At 38.9% G+C, this 27,209-nt stretch overlaps 1 protein-coding gene across 8 annotated transcripts in view; it reads left to right on the top strand.

Annotated features, from left to right (window-relative positions):
- Window positions 1-27,209, top strand: part of LOC105465735 (TRAF2 and NCK interacting kinase) — a 410,880-nt gene that overhangs the window by 249,274 nt on the left and 134,397 nt on the right. For all 8 annotated transcript variants that reach the window (XM_071091238.1, XM_011714344.3, XM_011714334.3 and 5 more), the window contains 3 exons: window positions 13,584-13,694; window positions 17,417-17,507; window positions 19,376-19,506. In XM_071091238.1, the coding sequence (XP_070947339.1) occupies window positions 13,584-13,694; window positions 17,417-17,507; window positions 19,376-19,506 (333 nt within the window). The remainder of the gene's footprint in view (window positions 1-13,583; window positions 13,695-17,416; window positions 17,508-19,375; window positions 19,507-27,209) is intronic.

The raw sequence follows: 27,209 nt of genomic DNA, 5'->3' as shown, positions 1-27,209 counted from the left end.
CTATGCCCAGCTAATTTATTTGTTTTTTGTCTCACTTTCTTGCCCAGACTGGTCTCAAACTTGCGGTCTCAAGCGATTCTCCTGCCTTGGCCTCCCAAAGTGCTGGGATTACAGGTGCAAGCCGCTGTACCTGACCTGAAATTTCTCTTAAGTTCAGCATCTGAACCCTTTCTGCTGCTTCTTTTGTTATTGCTACTGGGAGGTCCTTGCTCCTTATAAAAAACTGTCTGCTCTCTGAGGGCAAGGATTGTGTCTTTTGCCTCCCTCTGCAGCATTTGGAAGGCACTGGGTAATATGCTGACAAAATCATTGGTTTATGAATGAAAATTATATTGTTAGAACAAAACCTGGTTGCAACAGGTACTTTTTGAGAGCTCAGTTTCCCTGAGGCCTGCAGATTCAACAGCATATGATGAGGTGGCATGAGTTAAGATTTCTTTGTGTTTCCAAAGGACTTCTACATTGTCAACAATTTAGCATTTTAGCAATGACCCTGAATTGCCAGAAGCTGCAGCAGATGACACGTAGAGAATGATAGCTATTATCCTGCCAGTTCATTATCAGCACCCTGGAAGTCCCCCTTGTGCTCCCTCTCAATCACTGCCACCCCAAGGAAAACTGGTATCCTGACTTTTTTCTCCCAATTGTATTAAGATATAATCAACAAATAAAAATTGTATATTGGCTGGGCGTGGTGGCTCATATCTATTATCCCAGTACTGTGGGAGAGCAAGGCTGGGAGAATTGCTTGAGCCCAAGAGTCTGAGACTAGCGTGGGCAACATAATGAAACCTCATCTCTACCAAAAAAATTCAAATTAAAAAAAAAAGAGAAAAATGATTTGTATATTGTTGGTGAGGATGTGGAGAGAAGGGGACCCTTGTATACTGTTGGTGGAAATGTAAGTTGGTACAGTCATATGGAAAATACTATAGAGGTTTCTGAATAAATTGGAAATAGAACTACCTTATGATCCAGAAACCCCACTTCTGGGTATATTTCCAAAGGAAATAAAATCAGTATCTCAAAGAGGCATCTGAGCTCCTGTGTTCATTGCAGCATTTTTCATGATAGCCAAGGAATGATAGCTATTTTACAGTTGTCTGTAGAAAGGTGTTTTCTTTGGTCAGGGCTATGGTTCTCAATTTTAAAAAAGCATTAATATAGCTTTAGAACCATCTCCCAGCTTATCACCTGAGCTGGAACAGCTATTTCTAGATAAGCCACACCTAACTATTAATCTCCTTCATTTTGTGAGATGGGCCAGATAGGATAGTTGGTTTTCACATTAAGTTGAATTATTAAAATTGGGGTAGTTGGGGTGTTTATTTACAACTCGTTGATTGAGGGAAGGAGAGGGGTGGTCAATAGGGCTTGACTCTTTTTCACTTTTTTCCAGATCCTGGGATGTTTTAAGCTGGAAGGAGAATTAGTCATGATAGACTTTGCTGGGTCCAGTGAAGTTAATTGACTTTCCCCGGGCCTCAAAACTCATTAGTGGATGATGCAGGACCAGATTGCAGACATCCTAAAACATAACACTTTAGCTTGGTCGGAAGTTCTGTGAAAGCCCCCTGGAAGTTTTTGTTAAAAAGTGAGCAAAATCTTCAGTCCATTTTCAGATAGGTACTTGGAGAAAGCAGCACGCCTGCTGGCATCTGCATGGTGTTAATGGAAGGTATTGTACTCTGGAAATGAGTCACTTCCCACTAGTTCTCACCCTGACCAATTGCTCTTCTCATGGAGATGGCTGTTGTCGCTGGGAACCAAGAGCCTGATGTGTATGTGTTCATTTATTTATTCCCCAGTCATTCATTCATTCTTCCATATATAAATATAAAATATATATATGAACATATATATCTCCATATATTCATTTACTCATCTGTATATACATATATATATGTATATGTGTATATATATCATATCATCATATATATACATGGCTAGTATATATACATATATCTGGCTAGGCACAAGGCAGTCTTCCAAGCACTCAGGATATAACAGTGAACAAAATTTATGAAAGTCCTTATTTTAATGTAGCTTACATTCTTGCTGTAGATTACAAACAATAAACATAATAAATAAGACAATTACAGAAGATGCTGGAAACTGGTAAGTGCCTGGTAGAGTATTAATGGGGAATGCAGGTAAGGGTTGCAATGTGCTATGGACGAAACATTTGTGTGTCCCCAAAATTCACATATTGAAATCCTAACCTTCAAAGTGATGGTATTAGGAGGTGAGGCCTTTGGGAGGTGATCAGTGATGAGGGTGGAGCCCTTATAAATGGGATTAGTACCCTCATAAAAAGAACTCCCAGAGCTCCCTTGCTATCTTTCTGAGAAATTAACAGTCTGCAACCTGGGGCCAGCTCATGCAGGGCTTTGCAGGCCATTGAAAAGACCTTGGCTTTTACTCTGCATTCGATGGGAGAGCCATGGAAGGTTTTGAAGGTGGAGTGAGGGGGATGGGATCTGACCCACATACTGAAGGGGTCACTTCATTTGCTGGGTTGCGAATAGACCAGATGGGTCAAGGAGAGAAACAGGAAACCAGTTAAGGAACCGTTTTAGTAAGTGAATCCTCTTCCTGAACTTGACGAAGGGGATCTGTAAGTAGTGAGCACTTCCAAACTGGAACCTATGGGGATGGATTCTGCCATCACATTTGGCTTAGCCCACTTCAGTTCAATGCAATTAACTGCAGGTGACAAAATATGGAAGTTACAGCTCCTACATTCTGCCAAGTTTGAAGGACAGGGCCTAGCACTTGTCAGACTCGTGTCTATGCAGAAGGCTGCTCTGACCATCCCCTCTAGCAATCGTCCAGTAGCTTCTTTGTTACCGAAGATGAAGATAAAAGCTATGGAAGGCCTCATGAGGGCAAGAGCATCATTTCTTTTCCTAGTTGCTCTATGTGGTGACAAATCAAGAAACAGTTAGGAAGAGGAAAGACAGAAACATAATAGTTAGGAAATTAATATCAGATTACAATATTGGTGGGAACACGGTCATAAAATATAACAGTACATACTTATTCCCAGGCCTCTGACTCTCTAAATTTGGGGCATTCTGTGTTAATAAGAACAATGGTAGGAAATATTTATCACCTGCTTACCATGTGCCAAGTACTATACTTGTTTACTTTGTCATGTTATCTTATTAGATCTTTGCAGTCATTCTGCAAATTAAGTATCCCTACTCTGCGGATGGAGGAAACTAGGCTCAGAGAGTCCAGAAGTTTGTCCAAGGTCTTATAGCAAGTCCATGATGAAGCCGGCGTGCTAGCTAACCCCAAGCTGTCTGATTCCAGAATCAAGCCCTTAAACCTTACACTCGTCTCCTTTGGTCATGAAAAATAGTTCTGATATGAGAAGCTGATGTTCTAAATAGGATTGAAGATTTATGTTTAAATTTAGTTTGACTTCACCTTTAATCTGTACTCCTCTGTTTACCCAATATTCATAGAGGATAGTAAGGCCTGTTAGCTACTAATAAGAGTGCTATAAACTCTAAGAAATACATTTTGAAAAGTGCATTAGGCGCTTTGGGAATGTTTTATCAAATAATTGCAAAGGTCATAGATAGTTGACTCTTTGGACTAGTGGCATTTTGTTAGGATTACGTTTATATAAAAATATTATGAATTATATAGAGGCACGGCCTAAAGCAACTAAAAGCAACACTTTCTAACATTTATTCCCTGTATTCAGACTACATGAAATATTCCCCAGATATTTATTTTGCTGTGTCTGGAAGACAGGTTTGCATATATCCCACTAGCCAATATGTGTCCTGTTTCGGGTGTCTGATTGAATTATAATCTGTAAGAATCCTATCAGTCTTGTTGTAGAGATAAACTCTTGTTTAGCACTAGCTCTTTGTGGAAATACAACTACTTCAGATAATGGCCAAGTAATTCTCCTTTATCAACTGCTCAGGGTCTGATCCGGAAATCAAAAAAGGGAGCCCTTTCAATAAAGATTCTGATCTCTCGGAAACAAGGCAAGCTCTGACACACAACATCTCATTCTGCTGCCTATCAGTGATGAGAGGCTCTCCATTTTGCTGCATGCCATTCAGACACTGGGAGGCAGTGAGAAATACTGTTTAGTAAATGAACTAATTTCTCAAAAATTACAATGTGAACTCACGCATATTTTGCTGTCTTTTTTGATACCACCATAATACAGGGCTAGAATATCTTGTAACAGGAAATAAATTTGTAATCATCTTCTGAAATGTAGGGTGGTCAAGTAAAATAGCAGATTTTTGCCCTGTAATGGCTCAATAAACTATTCATCAAGTTTTAACACTGTACACTTGCAGAGCCAAGAGTTAAGAAATTATATCATGTACGTTTTAAGGAGAAAGATTCTAACAGCCTGGGAATCTGGAGACCAAGAGTCAAACCTCAGCAGAACCAGTGTGTCTGGCATTTGGGTTCTACTTTATAAAAATGATAATGTTATACTAGTTCTTAGTTGGCAAACTGGCAGCCTGGAGGCTAAATGCTGCCATGATAAATATGTTGAGTTTGGTTCACATAAGGTGGTGGTGGTTTAATTATGCCAACATTAGGAAAACTGAGCAGTTTCACGGAAAAGTCTGGATTCCTGGAAAAGTTTTGAAAAATTAAATAATCTAGAAATATTGGTCCTGAAATTTCAAATAGTAGCAATATTTTAGAGCAGTGTACCAGCTGTTTAGAGGGCACATATAATTCTAATTTGCACCAGAGGCCCCAACATCCTCTGTTGTCTTCCATACATACTAAATTTCATGTATTCACATTACTTGCCCAGCTCCTGTGTGAGATCATCTCAGAATGAGATACTGGGATGAACTAAGAAACAAACTCATTCAACTACCCATGAAAGGTCCTTGCACTTGTCAGACTCGTGTCTATGCGGAGGGCTGCTCTGACCATCCCCTCTAGCAATTGTCCAGTAGCTTCTTTGTTACCAAAGTTGAAGATAAAAGCTATGGAAGCCCTCATGAGGGCAAGAGCATCATTTCCTTTTTTAGACTCTGCATTGATGTTGGCCACAACTCCTAAACCTAATTCTGCAGTATTTTGGATTTACATTGCTCTGGCATCTTGGCTTCGTAAAAATAATGCCCACTTCAATTTTGTTTGTTTTAACATTTAAATGTTAGGTACTGCAGATAATGCCATTAAAAATTTAACCACCGTTGTGTGACCTGGAGGTTGTAGGAAAAAAAAAAAAATTAGTCACTCACAGCTGAATCTTTCGAGTAGTAAAAATTTATCTTTTGTTAGTGCTGTGTATCAGAAATGAGACTTTCGAAACTTGTTTTGATTAGTGTTTGTTATTTTATAAGTAAATAACTCCTTTCCTTCATATACAGAGCCTAGGTCACTTGTCTGGAGGAGTTATTTAGTCTTGTTATTTGTGAGCAGAAATTTTTAAAAGGTTGAATTTGGCAGAGATATATATGCCTAACATGGTAAGAGGAATGATTGTAAACAGTCTCCCAGTTTCAGAGCTGCCACTTTGCAAGACCTATAGAGACACAAGGTAAGTTACGTAGACAGAAACAGATCTGAAGCTACACGTAAATTAATACTTTGCAACTAGTGTGAATTGAACTCTAATAGAGCCATTTTATGAAATAATGGGTGATTCTTTGATAAGAATGTGCAATTGATCTCTTCTTTTGTCCCAAAGAATTTCATTTGAACTTTGTTTAAACTTCTTTTCATCTAAGCGAAAGGAAGACTTGATATGTACTCAAAGTTATTTTGCTAATGGTCCATACAACCCTTTTGATTCCTTTTTTTAGATGACTTTTGAGCCAAAGTCTATGTACCTACTTATGCTGTGTTTCTCAAAATCCTCAACAATCAAGATGATTAGTCCTAAATGCTCTAAAGCTAGCAATTTCTTTTCTTTTTCTATTTTCAACCTGTCTGAAAACTGGCTCACCATTCCTCACCCCACATTCTTCTATTTGGGTGTAACCTTCTGAGATGCGGAGTTGCAAATTTCTTCAACCTTAAAGTTAGCTTCTATGATTGGATCTTTGGACAAAATTGACATGTAGTGACTTATTCCTACCAAAAAAAAATATATATATATATGCAGAAAACTTTACATGCATACTATGAAATTTGACTCCAGACACCAAATACAAGATGCAGCTAATGTCCATAACATTTCCTTGAATGCTGTCGTACTGACTCTGGGTTGTCTGTCTCTTTAGACATAGGCAACTTGAGCATTTATAGTGGGCCTGTCCTTTGGGCCGACTTGCTGTTGCTAAAAATACTAGTTGGCTCAGTATATTGAACCTTTCTTTGCCATGTTCAAGGTATAGAGTTGTTCACTATCCAGAAGCTTTATTACAAAGTCTAGGACACTTCCCATCCTTGGAACTCAAATTTTTATCTTTGGAAGTCTTAAAATTTATAGTTCAAGCATTCTCTTTCCCAGTCTAAAAATATAATTCAGAAGCCAAGAGGTTTTTTATACACACGCACACACACACACACGCACACACACACAGTACATGCTAGTTTAAAAATGAATGTAAAAGGCCATTGAAGTTGCTTTTTAAAAGTTGTAATTCCCAGGCTTTACTTTATTTCAATTGATTGAAATGATACATGTATTCATATGTATACCTACCAATTTTTATATTTTGTATTTCTATACACACATTTTATATTTTGAGACTTAAACTACCTTTTGCATATAAAGCAGCTTTCTGTACCAAAGTTACTGAGTTTGGACTTTGTTTCTACTATCATAAATCATGCAGATGAGATCTGTGGTTATTTTCAGCCACACATGATGAAAATACTCTGTGCCTCATTGATGTTTCTGGGTTAAATCTTTGCAGAATTGTGTTCTTGGAAGTTTATTCTTCCTATTATTTATTTTTATTTATATTTATTTGTTTATTTCTTTTGAGATAGAGTTTCGCTCTTGTTGCCCAGGCTGGAGTGCAATGGCATGATCTCGGCTCACCGCAACCTTCGCTGCCTGGGTTCAAGCAACTCTCCTGCCTCAGCCTCCCGAGTAGCTGAGATTACAGGCATGCACCACCACACCTGGCTAATTTTGTATTTTTAGTAGAGATGGGGTCTCTCCATGTTGGTCAGACTGGTCTCGAACTCCCGACCTCAGGTGATCCACCCGCCTTCGCCTCCCAAAGTGCTGGGATCATAGGTGTGAGCCACCCTGCCTGGCCCCTATTATTTTCTTAGGGTGCCCTTTAAACTGCTTGGTGCAAACTCTTCTCACTTTAGGAAGACCTTCATCTTCCCGCTTGCACCTCTTCCTGCCCCCTGCCTCCAACCCCTCCTTTTACTGTAAAAGAGAAGGGATGTGTTAGCAGTCATTTATTCTTGTGGGTGACTGACTAGTGACATTTGGGAGGAATTAGTTCCTGTCAGGGTATACTGGGTAAGTATCTGCAGTTGTAAAATAACATCGTAAGACTTCGTTTCTCATTACAGGAACTTAAAACCAATAAACTAGCAAGGGAGTGAACACTTTAGAGACCCCAGGAATCATCCAAACCTTTGACTGCCTTTGAGAGTAAATCTTTTAAAATTCTTTCAGAGGTTATTAGGGCTGGAAAGGGAAGTTTAGAAGCGACCACATCTGGTGATTCCATGCTAAAGGCCCCCTGTCTCTTGTGAAGAGAGAACCTCAGTGCTGACTCAGTATTCTGAAATGTCTTCTGGAATCAGCTGAGGCTGAAGACCCTTTAAATACTGTCCTGGAGAGGGGAGAAGCACAGGAAGGCATACTGAGTAACCCCGACCAACCTCTACGAGAAAACATCCTACTTGTCAGAAACACGACGACTAACAAAAACTGCTGACAGTCAACCATGCAAATTGTGATGTGTCAGAACTCTTTGGCTTTTAAAAATTAACCTTTGTTATTTAGATAGTAATAACTACCCATGTCTAAATAATCCAAGCAATTCTTTTCTCTAATAAGTTGGTTGCTCCACACTGTGCTTTTTATGGACACCTCTTCCAGGTTCAGGCCAAGTCCCCATCCTGCCCCCAACCACCTTCAGCTTGACCTTCCTTCTTTCTTCTCAAGTGGTATGCATGTTTATTTAAGTTTCTGACCCAGTTGTATATTTAGGTGGTGGTGAGTGAAAATTTCAAGTGTAAGATTCATTCAAAATTCCCCCACCCCCATCACTACTGCCTTCCAAATAAAAAGATCCATTGCCCTGGAATGCACCGCTGTGTCTTCTTGCTGTGTGGTACAAACTTAAAAAAAAGACATGTGTCCCTGGTGCCCTTTCATTAATAGAGGTTTTAGAAAAATGTGCCCAGTGCCTTTGGCAAACATCTTTCAGACCTGTCTCTTCACCATCCAAGTGAAGTGGACATTAGGGAGGTATTGATGCTATCTTCCATGTCAGAAACTCTTTCTTTTTGCATTTTTATAAATGCAAAATAGACCAAAGAATAGAAACATCATAAATACATCTTGAGATTTTTGGCTGCTAGGAGCTTTATATCCATAGACACAATTAATGTTCACATCAAACCTGTAAGGTCGATGCTTTTATTTTGTATTTTATCAGAGTGGTAGTGGTGGGGACAGAGACAGTGCTAAGCCCAGGGTGGCTGGGGAACATACCCAAGGACACATAACTAGTAATTGAGGGAGCAACGTGCTTTCACCGTGCTCAAGTTACTTAATGAGCATAGACTATGGATAATGGGCAGACTGTAACTAAGCTCTATTTCCAAATACAGAAAAAGGAAGTTAGGTGAAGAAGAATTAACGAAGTATTTGTAAATCACTTCACCCAGTGCCTGGCACATGGTAAATTCTCAGTAAATGTTAGAAAATATTATTATCCCAGTATGAACTCTTTGAGAACTTTCTTTCAGGGAGAATGTTAATGACCCATTATTTCTTACTTGTGAGATGTGAAGTTATTGACTTATCACTGCTGAGCTTGGCATGTTGAGCTCTGTTTCTGTTTATTAATGTGATGAGGTTACTTATGGGGAGGGAGGGTCCCTGCTGTGCGGTGGCAGTAATTATCAGCGTTGCTGTGTGGCTGTAGGAACCGATTGCTAGCAAGTGCTGTTTTTTTTTTTCGTTTTTTTTTGTTTTTTAATTCCATTATATAATTTAACAATCATTTTGTTCCATAGTGAGATGAAAGGAATTTAGCAGCCTTTAGCTGGAGCTGAATGGAAAAGCAAATTATAGAAATCACTGACAGTAGTGCCTGGCTAGAGTAGGATTGTTTTCTACTGAATATTTGAAAGTATTTTGTCCAATCTAATTTTGAAAGACTCGAGTCACTGGGCTTCCATTGCTTTCCTTGGGAGCTATAATTACATGGCCTAATAGAGCTCAGTGGTGGGACATTTTCTCCAGCTGATACAGGAGCAATGGATGTATTCACAGGAGGCCTGGTCAATGTACTTTTCAAAATGGGATTTAAGAGAAGGGACACAAACATGTTTTGCTAACTCAGGAAAATATTCGTTTCCTGCTACCAAAAGATGTTTCTTTGGTCCATCCTGCTGGCATTGAACCCTGATTTGCTGCATAATGGGACTTTCTTTAACTTTGTGTCGTGGAGAATCCTAAACATATACAAAAATAGGCAGAACAGTGTAATGAACACCTATGTGCCCCAAACTAGCCCCAACAGCCTTTAACCAGCAGCCAATTCCACCCATCCACATGCCCATCTACGTTGCCCCTTCTAGTTAGTTTGAAACAAAACTTATATCATTTTTTAAAATTCTGATAACATAAACATAACATAAAATTTACCTAAATTTTAACTGCTTTAGAATGTATAACTCATTATGATTAAATATAGTCACAATGTTATACAATCATCATGAGTGTCTAGTGCCAGCACATTTCCGTCACCCCAACAGGAGATGGTGTACCCATTAAGTAGTCATTCCTGTTACCCCTACCCCCAGTCCCTGGCATCCACTAGTCTGCTTCTGTCTCTATGGATTGCCTGTTTTGGATATTTCATAGAAATGGAACCATACAATATATGGCCTTTTTTGTCTGGCTTCTCTTTCACTTAGCATAATGATTTCATGATTCATCCACATATCATGCATCAGTATTTCATTCCGTTCCGTGGCTGAATAATATTTTATTGTACGGATATCCCACATTTTGTTTATCTCTTCTTCTGTTGATGGACATTTTGGTTATTTCTGCTTTTTGTCTATTGTGAATAGTGCTACTTTGAACATTCATGTACAAGTTTTTGTTTGAACACCTGTTTTCAGTTCTTTTGAGTATACATCTAGAAGTGGAATTGCTGAATCATGTGTCAACTCTACGTGTAACTTATTGAGGAACCCATTAACTGTTCACCACAGTGACCGTGTACCATTTTACATTACCATTAGCAATGTATAGAGGTTCCAGTTTCTCCACATCCTCACCAATACTTGTGATTTTCCGCCTTCTTTTCTTCTTAAATTAATATCCATCCTAGTAGATTTAAAGTGATATCTCATTGTGGTTTTGGTATTTTCCTAATAACTAATGACATCAAGCATCTCTACATGTCATTGTTAGCCATTTGTATGTCTTCTTTGGAGGAATGTCTGTTCAAGTCCTTTTCTCATTTTTAAATTGGGTTGCTTGTCTTTCTATTATTGAGTTGTAAGAGTTCCTTATATATTCTGGATAGTAGACCTTTATCAGATATATGATTTGCAGATACTTTTCCCATTCTGTGGGCTGTCTTTTCACTGTCTTGATAGTGTTCTTTCATTCACAAATGTTTATAATTTTGATAAAATTAATTTTTTCTATTTTTTTTTTAAATTGTGGTGCTTGTGCATTTGTTGTCATATCTAAGAAGCCATTGCTAAATCTAAGGTCAAGGAGAGTTACCCCTATGATTTCTCCTGAAAGTTTTATCGTGTTAGCTCTTATATTTAGGTCTTTGATCCATTTTGAGTTATTTTTTTTGTATAGCGTGTGAGGTAAAGGTATAACTTTTTTTGCATGTGAATATCCAGTTGTCTCAGCACTATTTGTAGAAGAAACTGTCATATAATTTTATCCGTAAGTATTTCGGCATTTTTCTCTAAAAGATAAGACCTTCTTTTTGCAAAACTACAGTACCATCATTACACTTTAAAAATATTGGCCAGGCGTGGTGGCTCACGCCTGTAATCCCAGCACTTTGGGAGGCTGAGGTGGGCGGATCACAAGGTCAGGAGATCGAGATCATCCCGGCTAACACAGTGAAACCCCTTCTCTACTAAAAATACAAAAAAAAAAAAAATTTAGCCAGGTGTGGTGGTGGGTGCCTGTAGTCCCAGCTACTCAGAAGGCTGAGGTGGGAGAATGGCATGAACCCGGGAGGTGGAGCTTGCGGTGAGCTGAGATGGGACCACTGCACTCCAGCCTGGGCGACAGAGCAAGACTCTGTCTCAAAAAAAAAAAAAAAAAATTAAGCAGATTTCTTGAGTATCATCAAATATCTAAGTCTGTATTCAGAATTGTAATTATCTCAAAATTTGTGATATCTCTCTTTTAAAAAAAAAATCTAAATACGGTGCACCCATTTCTATTTGTTGGTATATCTTTTTAAGTGTTTTTAAATCTATAGGTTTTCTTTGCATCTCTTTTTTTCTCCCTTGCAATTTAAGTGTTGAAAAAACTCTTTGTCTTGACTAGTATCCTGGTCTAGATTTTGTTGATTGTATCCCCATGATGTTACATGTACCTCAGTCCTCTGAATTTCCTGTAAATTGGTGATTGGAGCTAGTGGCTTGATCAGGTTCAGATTTTTGTTTTTATTTTTGGCAGTACTACTTCCTAGGTAATGTGTGTTCTTTTATCAAGAGGCAAATTGTATTTATTTTTTAAAATGTTAACAGTCATTGATGATCACTGCGTGAGTCTGCTAGCTTATTAGGAGGCACAAAATGCTGGCATTCTAATTCTACTATGTCTTCTTCATTTATTAGATGGAATACCTACTTTTGTATGAGGAGAAACTTTCCCTCTTTTATTATTCAACTACCCAGTGGTAAGATTTGTATAAAAAAAGGCAGTATAGACTCTTCAGTCTTTCCTTTTATTTGCCAGCTCTCAAAATAAGTTGGTTCGTTATTTTTTTCTAACAGTGCCAGTCATATCCTTTGGGTGGGGGGTGACTTTGTTAAGGCATTTAATTAAGCACATTTAAAGTGTTTCTACACATTGGAGCTATTATTACTCTTATCAATGCTCAAATTATTCCATCTTTCACCACTGGGAGTCTCATCAAATTGAATCCTTTTTGACATGATTTTGTGGTCTTTGATAGTTTCTGGGCTATTACATATTGTAATTTCCCAACTTTTATCTGGTTGGAATGTAATCTACTTGTGGCACTTCCCAAATTTCCCTATAAACACTTACAGGTCTTGAAACTTCTCTGGCTTCTTGGAAGAGGTGGAAAGGTTTCCCTAGCCTTTATGGAATCATAAGAAGACAAGTCAGAACAGGCTTTGGAAACTCACTCATGAAATGCGTTTCATGAGATTTTATTCAGTTTCCATTAGGTATACAAAGAAAAAGAAAATATAGTTTCTGCCTGAAGATTTTGGAGCCTGATGAAGTATCTTTTAGGACCTGGAAACATAGTGCTAAAATCAGGAATGTAGATTTGGACAAAGCCAAAGCCATCAATGTGCTTTTATTGTGGCTTCGTTTTAGTTCTGTCTCTACTACCAAGTCAGGAATTGATTGCTAGTTATTCTGAATTCTTTTTGTATAATTATAAAAAATACATAAGTACATAGTAAGGTGACCTTTGTTGAAGATATTTTTGAAGGTAAAAGTCTGGAAATGGATGTGTTTTTCTAAGCCTAGAAAATGCATGTAAAAGCACATAGATGGCTTTTTTTCCCGTAGGGTCTCTACATCCCCATTAAGTAAGGGTGATGTTTATTTTCTGCCTATTTTATAAGTTGCTAAGTACTGTAATGAGTTTATATTTATAGAGTGCTTGGAGCTTTTGCATGAAAGGTGCTAAATTAGAGTTTATTGTTTATTGAATTTATTTGATGTGTCCAACCTCCTGGGAACATTCGCTGAAGTTAATTAAAAACAGATAGTTCCTACACTGACAGCCTACAGTGCCACTTACAAACCAGTAACATAAACAGTGTGCACTTCTGTAACCCTTAGTTGGGACACTAGAGAACCACAGTTCTTTCTGAAGGGGGAATAATGCTACTTTTATGTGAAAATTTGACTGCTGAGTAAAAACAGAGATATTCTCAATTTTGTCTGAGTCACCTACCTGCTCCCATTTAAAAAAAAAAAAAAAGAATATGGAGAGTTTCCTGAATTTTCAACTATAACTTACAGGTTGAAAAATTTTCAAATAATGTTTCCTTTATATCATTTTGGGAATATGTGAAGGTAAAAGCTTGTGTTTTATATTTTTTTATGATTACTTTTTCTTTGCAGGAATGGCATTCCAGAGCAGCCAATTGCTTGTGCTTTCTTACCCCAACTTAATGGAAGCTGTGAAGCATCATTAAAATAATGGTTTGTTTGCTTCCTTTGCCAGTTGGTGATGGAGTTTTGTGGTGCTGGCTCTGTCACCGACCTGATCAAGAACACGAAGGGTAACACGTTGAAAGAGGAGTGGATTGCATACATCTGCAGGGAAATCTTACGGGTAGGTTACGAGTGGGGACTGGCCCACCTCCCAAAGTCTTCAAGCAACACATGATATCTTAGGAGGGACTGAATTTTGTGACTTTCCAGTGAAATTCATAAGCATATCAAAAACTCTTTAAAAGTTTATCCTGTCAGTGGTGGTGGTGCCGGTGGTAGTTTGGTGTGAAGGTCTGCTCTGATGGAAGTAAGCGCCGTTCTGGAGATAGGCCATGAGCATATTTTCATTTAGGTTGACATTGGGTGATTTATCTTAATAAGGGATTCATTTTCAATGCTGTTTCCAATTAGAAACCTGATTTTAGATCATAAAGACAGTGTTCCACTTAGGAAATGAATTATTTTAAGAGATGTTTTGATCACTCATTTATCTGTTTGTGAAAGTTTATAATTAATATATTATCTCTAATGGTGTAATACCTTCTCACCATATAAAGTTTATAAGGATTGTGTGACTTTAGTCATTCCTATACATACAACCTAGTTTAACTGATTTTACCTTTAAAAATAAATATTTGTGACCTAATCGCTTAAACTAATCAAAATAGCTGAACAAGACTGCCTGTTTGGCCAGTTTTCCCATACATCCCCCAGTCAGGAAATCTAGACAATTGTATCATATTTGCTGACCTGAGTTCAGGAAGAAGAAAGTAACTGGGCATATTTTAGTTCATTCAGACTAGCTTAATCATCCCTTCCTACTAGTATGGAGATTATTATGTCTACTGAGCATTCTTACTGGATCTTCCTGGCCATTGTTGTTTATTTATAAGCTCTGCCTTCTTAATTTAAGGGAACAAAAGTTAAAACTTTTTACTGTGTGTTCAAGGTATGCCTTTGAGAGACAGATTATATGCTTTGGGTGAATGGATGAAATGCATAGAAGTTAAAAAGAAGGAAGGCATAAGAAGATGATGTCTGTTCATTAAATGCAAACCAAATTAGGAAAAGGCAAATAGAAAATGGAATTTTAAAATTGTAACATTGATGTGAATGACTTCTATACTACAAAATATCACTGAGAAATATTAAAGAAGACCTTAATAAATGGAGGCATATATTATTTCACAGATTACTCAATATTGTTAAGATGTCATTTCTACCCAGTTTGATCCATGGTTTCATTGAACTTCCGATTAAAATTCCTATAGGTATATTTGTGGAAATTTATAAAGCTGATTTTCAAACATGTAGAAATGCAAAGGGCCAAGAATAACCAAGGCAATCTTGAAGAAGAAGAACAAAGCTGGAGGATTTATGCTACCAGTTATCAGGATTTATTATAAAGCTACTAATAAATTAAGACACAGTAGTATTGTTACAAGATTAGACAATAGCCAAAGGAACAGAATCAAGGATCCAGGAACCAGACCCACATCATATGGACACCTGGTCTGTGACAAAGGAAGGGGTGCTTTTATCAGTAAATAGTACTTGATCAGTTGAATATCCATAAGAAAACATGAAACTTGATACCTGCTACATACCATATTCAAAAATTTATTCCAGCTGGGTTATAGATATAAATGGGAAAAATATAAAAATTAAACCTCTTAAGAAAAAACACATACATCCATGGCTTAGGGTAGGCAAAAATATAAATTATATATTTTGTGTTTTTAAACAGAAGACAAAACAAAATTTGAGGGGAAACAAGGAGGCCTGGCTGTTGATTTCCTTCACATCTGACGTTTGTCTCTGTTTTGATGTGCCATTATGCAAACTTACTTTGAATTTCTGACTTAAAATTTTGCTCATTCAGTAGAGCATGATGGATTATGTAGTCATCCTGACCACTCAGTGGGTGCCAAGAACCTGTCAGGTCTCTAGGGCTGGATCTGCCCGATACGCCTTTCTGCACTGCTGGGGAACCCTCCAGAGGATCAGTCATTTGATCTCATCTTGGTTCTAAAAGCAGCAGGGATGTTTCATCACATGAGCATCTCTCAATACCTTTCACACATTCTCAATGTGTGGAAACAATGGCGTTCCTCCTTTTCCAGTACATTCTTGGAAATGATACCGGCATTTCAGACATGACTCACTGGAAGAGACACTTGATCACCCAAAGGTCTCTGGCCACAAGAGGTTTTAGAGATGACCTCCATGCATTGTATGATCTCATTAGAAGAACTTTTGGCTCACTTCCATGCTCTGGTATCTGCTTTCAACCACTTCAGTGGTGAAGGAGGGAAAGGGATCTTCAGTCCCTCTCTTAAGGATTTATAGGGTACATAAACACTGTGAAAACCACACATTTAAACCTGCTAGATGCCTACCTTGTGACAAACTGAACAGATAAGAAAGGCAATTTTTAAAGACCTAAACTGGTGCCTCAAACCCTTCTATAACATGGTTTATGTTTTGTGATATTTCTAAATGTATATGTGGGTCTTCTTGGACCTCTGTACTCTCATGCTGAATTTCTTTGACAAGAGAATTCAGATATCCAGTTTTGTTTCTTTTCCTGTCAACTTCATTTTTCATACCATGACTTTGTTGTTGTGGAGAAGATTAAAAGAACAAAAAATTATAAATAATAAAGTACACTTGGGTACCTGATACATTGAATTATCAAGTGTTAGCATAAAATAATTCGCTTTAAGACTCCAGTTTTAGATTCTTTTAGATTATAATTTATCTGAAAAATATCTGACTACTTTAGAGTAAGTCTGTAGGTTAAAGAATTCACACCACAAAGCAGCCAAAAACAGAGTAATTCATGAAGAAATGGAACACAAACAGGTTTAGTTGTCACTGAATAATTATCTCACATAATGAGCACAAAGTCGCAAATAGCATAAACTAAAAATGACAGTGATAAATGCCAACAAAGGAAATAGAAACTGTATTTCTTTTTAAATGTAAGGCACAATGGGTAAAGCCAATGGGAAATTTCTTGGCTGGTCTGAGAAATATTTTACTGTGCTTAATTAAAATTGTATAACGAGGCCGGCTGCTATGGCTCACACCTGGATTCCCAGCACTTTGGGAGGCTGAGGTGAGTGGATCACCTGAGGTCAGGAGTTCAAGACCAGCCTGGCCAACATGGTGAAACCCCGTCTCTACTAAAATAAATTAGCCTGGCGTGGTGGCGGGCACCTGTAATCCTAGCTACTCTGGAGACTGAGGCAGTCGCTTGAACCCAGGAGGCAGAGGTTGCAGTGAGCCTAGATCACACCATTGCATTCCAGCCTGGGCAACAGAGTAAGGCTCCGTCTCAATCAATCAATCAATCATTCAATGAAATTGGATAACAGAAAGTAAATTTTAACTTTTAAATTCAAATATTGCCAAAAATCCTGCAGGGATTCAGTTAAATCAGGTTAGTTTTCTATACAGAGAATGTGTAGATGGTTCTGTTTCAAACTAGCAAATACAGGCAGTCCTCGCTTTTCACAGTAGTATTAACTGAAACTCGTGTTCATGTTGGAACCATATAATCACTTGTGTGGTTCCCTGATACCTGATAATCAGATCCGATATGCAAGCATTTCATTAAACACAGCACCATGCATTGCAAGGACTGTCTGTGTATTTTAATGTATATTGATCAATTACCTACAGTTAGAAGAGCACTATGAGCACATGAAAGATGTGATTATAATTCTGAAAAGTATGTCTGGGTGAGTGTAAAGTTTTTGGATCCTTAACATTCAAAATAATTTATTGGCATGTTGGCTTATGCTCCTATTAACCCTTCTTAACTCTCCATCACTCCAGGGGCTGAGTCACCTGCACCAGCATAAAGTGATTCATCGAGATATTAAAGGGCAAAATGTCTTGCTGACTGAAAATGCAGAAGTTAAACTCGGTAAGAGCAGAATCCTGTGAGCCTTGGGATTGCAGGAAGTGATGAGATTATATTAACAGCTCTAAAAAATTAATGTTAATTTGCCACTGTGGATTTGGAGGGCATTGCCCTAAAAATAGAAAGGAAAATGTTTGTCTATTTTAAAAAATATTTTCTCAAGGCATTCTGAGGAATGAATTATATATAATGTGGGAACAGAACCACTGGCTTAATCAATATATAGAAATAATTGAGTTTCTTTGTTTCAGCAAAGATTAGAAGTGACAAAGTTTGAAATGGCCTCCTATATCTTACAGTTTGTTTATATTGTTGCTGCTATAACAGAGCACTAGGACCCAATTTTTTTTCCATGAAAATATACCCAGTTAGGCATATTCAGAATAATCAATTCCTGCTATCTTCCTGTAGGTTTAAGTTATATTTACATTGATTTTGTTATTACCTTGGGCTCCTGTACAAAATGAATGCTCAATATTTTCCTTTAGGTGCATACTGATTACCTCCACTTGCATCAGTGGGAGAATCCTTTTCTTTGGCGTATCTATTAGAGCTCTTTCCGCAACAAATCTGGGACTGTCCAAATAAAGTAGAGAATTACCACATGCATTTGACTGTTTGGTGTATATGAGTAAGAGCATGAATTGAAAAATATCCAGTAGGATATGTGACTTGTCATCTAGAAAAGGATCACTGTCCATATGATTGTATGTTTTCAAAGAGATTTAAACATCTTCTATGTTTATATCTCAAACATTTGCTCTTCCTTTTTGTTGAAATATATGATACCCATTTTTTTTCTTAGTTAACATTTGGGGCCAAACTTTCTCATCTCATGAATATTCTCTTTTAAAAACAAAAGTATGCATTATATAGGCTAAGCAGTTATATATGTATCAACTAGATAAGCTACCCTGAGAGCTTTCTTGCATCACTAATTAACAGTTACTTGTTGAGTGTATATTATATGCCAGGCCCTGTATGACAATTTTCTATAGATTATCTCTCATAAACATCAGAGCAACTCTGTGTAGATGTCATCATCCTCATTTTACAGATTAGGAAACCGAAGCTCAGAGAGATTGATCTGCTAGCCCTAGGTCATACCACTAGTAGGTGGCAGAAATGAGATACAAACTTAGGCAGTCTGACTCCAGACTTTTGCTTTTAATCACTTGCTTCGTATCCCCAAAATACTACCCTTTATGACAACCAAGCTTACTTTTTTTTAACACCTATTTTTGGTCCTTGTGAAGCCTTGGTGTAACCAAATGTAACTCTTTGTGCCTTCCTCATTGGTACACCTCATCCAGTTACACATGCAGTTTAAAAACATATTCATAGTGTAGAAAAGATAGAAGCAACCCAGGTGCCCATCAACAGGTGAACAGATAAACCAAATGTGGTCCAAAAATACAATGGAATATTATTTAACCTTGAGAAGGAAGGAAATTCTAACACATGCTACAATGTGGATGAACCTTGACAACATTATACTAAATGAAATAAGCCAGTCACAAAAAGACAAATATTGTATGATTCCACTTATACAAGGTAGTGAGAATAGTCAAATTTATAGAGAGGGAAAGTAGAATGATTGCCAGGGGTTGGGGCAAGGGAAATTGGGAGCTATTGTTTAATAGGTACAAAGTTTCAGCTGGGGAAGATGAGAAATTCTGGAGATGGATAGTGGTGAAGTTTGCACAACAATGTGGATGTACTTAGTGCCCCAGAAATGTACCCGTTAAAATGGTCAAAATTATATACTTTATGTTATGTACATTTTACCACAATAAAATAATTCACATTCATTTTATCGCTCTATAAAACCTAAGATCATAGACTTTATTTACTTTTCTCCTCTTAAATAGTGGACTTTGGAGTCAGTGCCCAGCTTGATCGAACTGTGGGCAGGAGGAATACTTTCATTGGAACTCCCTACTGGATGGCACCAGAAGTTATTGCCTGTGACGAAAACCCAGATGCCACATATGATTTCAAGGTATGACTTCTTTGTTGTGTTTCAAACCTATGCCTACCATATTATCCTGAGTCTTGCAGCGGGAGATTCTTACGTGCCTTTATATTTATGATTCATGTGACCCAAAGGGAGAACTGAAGAACATTATTTGAGTTTAAGACTTACAAGACATTCAAGTGGGGATCTTTTTAATGAATTCACCTATCTTATTTGATTGCCTGTTTGTTTAAAAAAAAAAATGTTTAAATCATTTTTTATATTTTTTTGAATTTACTCTTGCTTCTTCTTATTGGAAAATACATTAGATTTCCATGTTGGTTATGGTTGAGATTTTTGGAAGAGTGTATATTCTGAGAGCTTTTTACGTTAAACTAAGATGTGAATTTGTTATCTTGGGCCATCTTTTTCTGATTGAGAATAATCTGACTTACTCACGTCTACGATGCTCGAAGTATAATTATCTGGGGTTTCTTTTTCATGAGAGGGAATCAGATGGAATATTGGTGACTACTTTATGGTCTTTCTGTCGTGTATCCTGATGTTTCATAGAAATTTGATTTGTGACTTGTTACTTTATATTATAAACTAGAAATTTGCTAATAAATTCAAAGCTGTGTTCAAGTAGATTTCTCCAAGAAGCCCTTCTCTTTTCTATTCTGCTAGCCAATAACCAAACATAAATTTGGGTTATTGCCCCTCAGTTTTATTGTCTGGGCTTTTAGGTGACATGGCTTTCTAACGAATGGTGACTGAAAGTCAAGACAATAAAATTAGGGGCAATGGGATCTGGTAACTGTGTGTGAGTTTCCAGGCTGTGCATTAGGTAGAGAGACACCCTGTGGTCTTTGTGTGCATTACAGGACAACTTGGGCAAAACTTGATCTACCTGCGCTGGTTTCAGAGGTGCATGGACTTTTCACCAAAACACTTTAATGATCCTCTGTAAATACTCTCATCTAACAGATGAGGAAACTGAGGCCGAGATCTGCAGGTGCCCACCGGGTTAGTGATCATCTCAGAGTTAGCACCTGAACGCAGGTCTCCAAGCTTTCTGTTCAGAGCCCTTTCCAATATATTACCTTGCTCCTCTGTAATGTACTTCCATATAAATCTCCAATTTACCAATTGAACAGTATATTTGGAGAATTTCACTTTTAAGGAATATTTTTAGTTTTCGACATGTGGGGTTATTATTGAAATCAGGTCTTAAAGATGCATTGCAAACATTGCAGCATTTTTGAGGCCCCGTATCTCAGTGTTGACAGAAAATTTGCCTCTTTTGGGAATTGTAAGCTTGAAGGTCTGAAAACGTAATAATCTCCCATAAATTTCCTCCTTCCTTCAAAGTTAGTCACTGTAATAACCTGACAACAATCTGTCTGAAAACAGCTGCCAAGTTAAAAATTAATCTCCTGCCAAAATAAGTGTCATTTTTTAAACTGCTAATGATAAGCATATTTAAATAATTCCATTTGCAAATCTCTTCAGAGAAACCACTACAAAATATACATCCCAGGCCAGATATGTGTGTCATGATTAGCTACAAGCAATTCTTCAAACCATAGTTATACCTAACAAGTGCTAACTAGTCTATATCTGGGCCACAGATATTCTAGATTACTATGTAACATAGCACGGGGAATCAGTGTTTGCAGCTTTCACCCTCAGCTTAATCTTTTAAGTATTGTGACTGACTACACTATATATGGGACTTTTGTTATGTAAATAAAGTGGGTGCCTACCACTGACTTGTTTTCAGTAGGGTATCTAGAAGAGGCTTTCCTTCTGGCCAAGCAAAGCTTGGAATTAAACTGATATTTTGGTCCTCTTTCCTCAGATTATGGCTGAGGAGTATAGTTTAAAATCACTGTAAATGGTATGAGACCAGTGCATAACTCTAGGTATGGGCAAAGCCTAGTGCATGAGTAGCCACAGAGGTCGCCATGCTGCACAGTGATTTCAGAGGTACTGGAAGGTTCACCTGGCTATAAAAGTATCCTGAGACATTAAAAAGATTGAAGATGAATGTCTGTTGTGTGTGTTTTTTTTTTTAATAAAGAATCCTGATAGAATAGGTTCAACTATGCCAGTCATTTAGACCTTAGTGCAAATTAGTTTAACAGGATTGTCAGGAATGTAGGTTGTGCAAGAGGAGGAAAAAGTCATGGCAGGGATATGAGCTTCACTGGTTATTTGCCATGGGTAAAAAGAGGAGGATGACAAAAGAATGAATAAGGAAGACTTTTCCACGGAGGACTTTATAATACTGAATTATTTTCGGTTTAAAAAAAAATTCAGGCCGGGCGCGGTGGCTCAAGCCTGTAATCCCAGCACTTTGGGAGGCCAAGACGGGCTGATCACAAGGTCAGGAGATCGAGACCATCCTGGCTAACACGGTGAAACCCCGTCTCTACTAAAAAATACAAAAACCTAGCTGGGCGTGGTGGCAGGCGCCTGTAGTCCCAGCTACTCGGGAGGCTGAGGCAGGAGAATGGCGTGAACCCGGGAGGCGGAGCTTGCAGTGAGCTGAGATCCAGCCACTGCACTCCAGTCTGGGCGACAAAGCGAGACTGTCTCAACAAAAAAAAAAAAAAAAAAAAAAAAAATTCATAGTGGTCTTCAAAGACATCTTAGACAAATCAAATAGTAAATAATAAATAACAAAACCAAGCCATACCCTGTTGGGGTATACTAGAAGGTTTGGGGATTTTTGCAGATTTATTTCATCCACTTACACAGTTTTACTGTGGGCTGGAAAAGATGCTGATCTTTAAATAACCTTACTACTTCTTTCTTGGCACCATATATTATCCCCTTTTCTGTTCAGTATCCTTAGGAATGTGACCTGTCACCAGGGGACAACTTGACAATATGCTGATTTTCAAAATCATTTATTCATTCATTCAGTGCATGTTTATAGACTATCCATTGTGTATAAGGAGTTAGTCAAGCTGTATCTGTACATGCTGTTTCTGATAGAAGGTTCATTTGAGACCCTGTCAAAGCCCGAAGATTTCACTGTGTGTTTGGTGGTCCACTTGGCCCAGTGGTGTATCCCAGCTCCAGAAGCTTGATGTCAACACTTTGGGCCCTCATGTGCCACAGCCACTTTCAGCTGAGAGTGTATATTTAGAATAAAGGATGACTTGGCCATCAGACTTTATTAGATTTCTTACCACAAAAGTCCTTCCTGTAAAATAAAGACGAGAAGAAAAAGAAAAAGAGTTGGATTTGTTATTGGATTTATTGTTTATCGATTATTATTTGATGTGTCTAAGATGTCTTTAAATACCACTATAACTTTTTATAAAACCTAAAGTAACTCAACGTTATAAAGTCTTCTGTAGAAAAGTAGCCTGAAGAGCTCTTGCTTCTTATTGCAGAGTCTGGTTTTGTGTGATATCTACTGGGCACAGTAAGTAACTCACTGAAAATAGACCCTCTCCTAAGCAGTAGCGCCAGAATCTCATTTGCCTGGTGTGCCGGCTTTCCCCTGGAGGCCCTTCCTTTCTTGTTTTCAGAAATTCTGTCAAAACACTTCAAGTAAAGGAAAGGTTTTATTTCCCTGATAAGTATGTGGGGCAATAATGAAAGCTTTCCCATTTAACAATAAGCATTCAAAAGATTTGAAATTAATAAAGCTGTTCAAAATGCCTAGGCTGTTTAAATTGTTATTTTTTTTAAACCTAGTTTGAATTTCATTTTGGTTGGATGGGATCTGCCAAGCATTTTATAGTCCTGTGTATTTATTACTTTAACAGAACCACCCACTAAGAAATTTCTGTGGCTGAATGCCACAGTATAGTACACATAATGTAGTGTTATTCACCCCTCCCACCCCATGGAGGGAGACACACACACACACACACACACACACACACACGGGAAATCTACAAAGAACCTGGAAAAACTTAATAGTATTTACTTTTGAATAGGGCATGTGAATGGAAAACTTAAAATTTTTATTTTCTTTTTTTTTTTTTTTTTTTTTTTTTTTTGAGACGGAGTCTCGCTCTGTAGCCCAGGCTGGAGTGCAGTGGCCGGATCTCAGCTCACTGCAAGCTCCGCCTCCCGGGTTCACGCCATTCTCCAGCCTCAGCCTCCCGAGTAGCTGGGACTACAGGCGCTGCCACCTCGCCCGGCTATTTTTTGTATTTCTTAGTAGAGACGGGGCTTCACCGTGTTAGCCAGGATGGTCTCGATCTCCTGACCTCGTGATCCGCCCATCTCGGCCTCCCAAAGTGCTGGGATTACAGGCTTGAGCCACCGCGCCCGGCCAAAATTTTTATTTTCTATATCTTTCTGTCCTGTTACGTTTTTTGCCATAAACAGGCCTTGCTCTTATATTAAGCCAATGGAGTAAGAGATGCACAGTGAAATGGCGTACCCCCTCATCCCACTCCCCACCAGATTCCTGTCCTTAGGCCTGATCTGTGCCACTGTTGTTTATTATTCGCCTAAACTCTGTTTATGAGACTTTCACACAGGTACTGCAGATCATTTGCAGACATGGGTGTCTCCTCCAGCGTTTGGGTGAATATTGTGCTCTGGGTGGAGAGAAAGTACTCTTTTTCCCTGTGTCACAGATAATTGGCATTATTCAGGCAGGGTGCAAATACTTCTTCTAAGTAAGAGGTTCAGTTGGAAATAAAGTGAGCAACCTAACTAGTGGTAGAGTTTCCGCTGTGCAGGGTGTCACCTGAGAGGACAATATTCAGATTGCAGAATGATGCGTTTACACTCTCAAACAAGTCCTGCCATCTGTCTACTGAGATTCAAACAAAGGTACTTCCCTATTGATCAGAAGGAAGGTGGGGGCGGAGCAAGATGGCCGAATAGGAACAGCTCCAGTCTCCAACTCCCAGCGCGAGTGACACAGAAGACCGGTGATTTCTGCATTTTCAACTGAGGTACTGGGTTCATCTCACTGGGGAGTGCCGGACGATCGGTGCTGGTCAGCTGCTGCAGCCCGACCAGCGAGAGCTGAAGCAGGGCGAGGCATCGCCTCACCTGGGAAGCGCAAGGGGGAAGGGAATCCCTTTTCCTAGCCAGGGGAACTGAGACACACAACACCTGGAAAATCGGGTAACTCCCACCCCAATACTGCGCTTTAAGCAAACAGACACACCAGGAGATCATATCCCACACCTGGCCGGGAGGGTCCCACACCCACGGAGCCTCCCTCATTGCTAGCACAGCAGTCTGTGATCTACCGCAAGGGAGCAGCCAGGCTGGGGGAGGGGCGCCCACCATTGCTGAGGCTTAAGTAGGTAAACAAAGCTGCTGGGAAGCTGGAACTGGGTGGAGCTCACAGCAGCTCAAGGAAACCTGCCTGTCTCTGTAGACTCCACCTCTGGGGACAGGGCAATAACAAACGCAGCCGAAACCTCTGCAGATGCAAACGACTCTGTCTGACAGCTTTGAAGAGAGCAGTGGATCTCCCAACACGGAGGTTGAGATCTGAGAAGGGACAGACTGCCTGCTCAAGTGGGTCCCTGACCCCTGAGTAGCCTAACTGGGAGACATCCCCCACTAGGGGCAGTCTGACACCCCACACCTCACAGGGTGGAGTACACCCCTGAGAGGAAGCTTCCAAAGCAAGAATCAGACAGGTACACTCGCTCGTCAGAAATATTCTATCTTCTGCAGCCTCTGCTGCTGATAGCCAGGCAAACAGGGTCTGGAGTGGACCTCAAGCAATCTCCAACAGACCTACAGCTGAGGGTCCTGACTGTTAGAAGGAAAACTATCAAACAGGAAGGACACCTACACCAAAATCCCATCAGTACATCACCATCATCAAAGACCAGAGGCAGATAAAACCACAAAGATGGGGAAAAAGCAGGGCAGAAAAGGTGGAAATTCAAAAAATAAGAGCGCATCTCCCCCGGCAAAGGAGCGCAGCTCATCGCCAGCAACGGATCAAAGCTGGACGGAGAATGACTTTGACGAGTTGAGAGAAGAAGGCTTCAGTCCATCAAATTTCTCAGAGCTAAAGGAGGAATTACGTACCCAGCGCAAAGAAACTAAAAATCTTGAAAAAAAAGTGGAAGAATTGATGGCTAGAGTAATTAATGCAGAGAAGGTCCTAAACGAAATGAAAGAGATGAAAACCATGACACGAGAAATACGTGACAAATGCACAAGCTTCAGTAACCGACTCGATCAAATGGAAGAAAGAGTATCTGCGATTGAGGATCAAATGAATGAAATGAAGCGAGAAGAGAAACCAAAAGAAAAAAGAAGAAAAAGAAATGAACAAAGCCTGCAAGAAGTATGGGATGATGTAAAAAGACCAAATCTACGTCTGATTGGGGTGCCTGAAAGTGAGGGGGAAAATGGAACCAAGTTGGAAAACACTCTTCAGGATATCATCCAGGAGAACTTCCCCAACCTAGTAGGGCAGGCCAACATTCAAATCCAGGAAATACAGAGAACGCCACAAAGATACTCCTCGAGAAGAGCAACTCCAAGACACATAATTGCCAGATTCACCAAAGTTGAAATGAAGGAAAAAATCTTAAGGGCAGCCAGAGAGAAAGGTCGGGTTACCCACAAAGGGAATCCCATCAGACTAACAGCAGATCTCTCAGCAGAAACTCTCCAAGCCAGAAGAGAGTGGGGGCCAATATTCAACATTCTTAAAGAAAAGAATTTTAAACCCAGAATTTCATATCCGGCCAAACTAAGTTTCATAAGTGAAGGAGAAATAAAATCCTTTACAGATAAGCAAATGCTTAGAGATTTTGTCACCACTAGGCCTGCCTTACAAGAGACCCTGAAGGAAGCACCAAACATGGAAAGGAACAACCGGTACCAGCCATTGCAAAAACATGCCAAAATGTAAAGACCATTGAGGCTAGGAAGAAACTGCATCAACTAACGAGCAAAATAACCAGTTAATATCATAATGGCAGGATCAAGTTCACACATAACAATATTAACCTTAAATGTAAATGGACTAAATGCTCCAATTAAAAGACACAGACTGGCAAACTGGATAAAAAGTCAAGACCCATAAGTCTGCTGTATTCAGGAGACCCATCTCACACGCAGAGACATACATAGGCTCAAAATAAAGGGATGGAGGAAGATTTACCAAGCAAATGGAGAACAAAAAAAAGCGGGGGTTGCAATACTAGTCTCTGATAAAACAGACTTTAAACCATCAAAGATCAAAAGAGACAAAGAAGGCCATTACATAATGGTAAAGGGATCAATTCAACAGGAAGAGCTAACTATCCTAAATATATATGCACCCAATACAGGAGCACCCAGATTCATAAAGCAAGTCCTTAGAGACTTACAAAGAGACTTAGACTCCCATACAATAATAATGGGAGACTTCAACACTCCACTGTCAACATTAGACAGATCAATGAGACAGAAAGTTAACAAGGATATCCAGGAATTGAACTCATCTCTGCAGCAAGCAGACCTAATAGACATCTATAGAACTCTCCACCCCCAAATCAACAGAATATACATTCTTCTCAGCACCACATCGTACTTACTCCAAAATCGACCACTTAATTGGAAGTAAAGCACTCCTCAGCAAATGTACAAGAACAGAAATTATAACAAACTGTCTCTCAGACCACAGTGCAATCAAACTAGAACTCAGGACTAAGAAACTCAATCAAAACGGCTCAACTACATGGAAACTGAACAACCTGCTCCTGAATGACTACTGGGTACATAACGAAATGAAGGCAGAAATAAAG

Source organism: Macaca nemestrina, chromosome 2, assembly GCF_043159975.1.
Source record: "Macaca nemestrina isolate mMacNem1 chromosome 2, mMacNem.hap1, whole genome shotgun sequence".
Taxonomy (NCBI): domain Eukaryota; kingdom Metazoa; phylum Chordata; class Mammalia; order Primates; family Cercopithecidae; genus Macaca; species Macaca nemestrina.
This window is presented reverse-complemented; position numbering and strand designations above follow the sequence as displayed.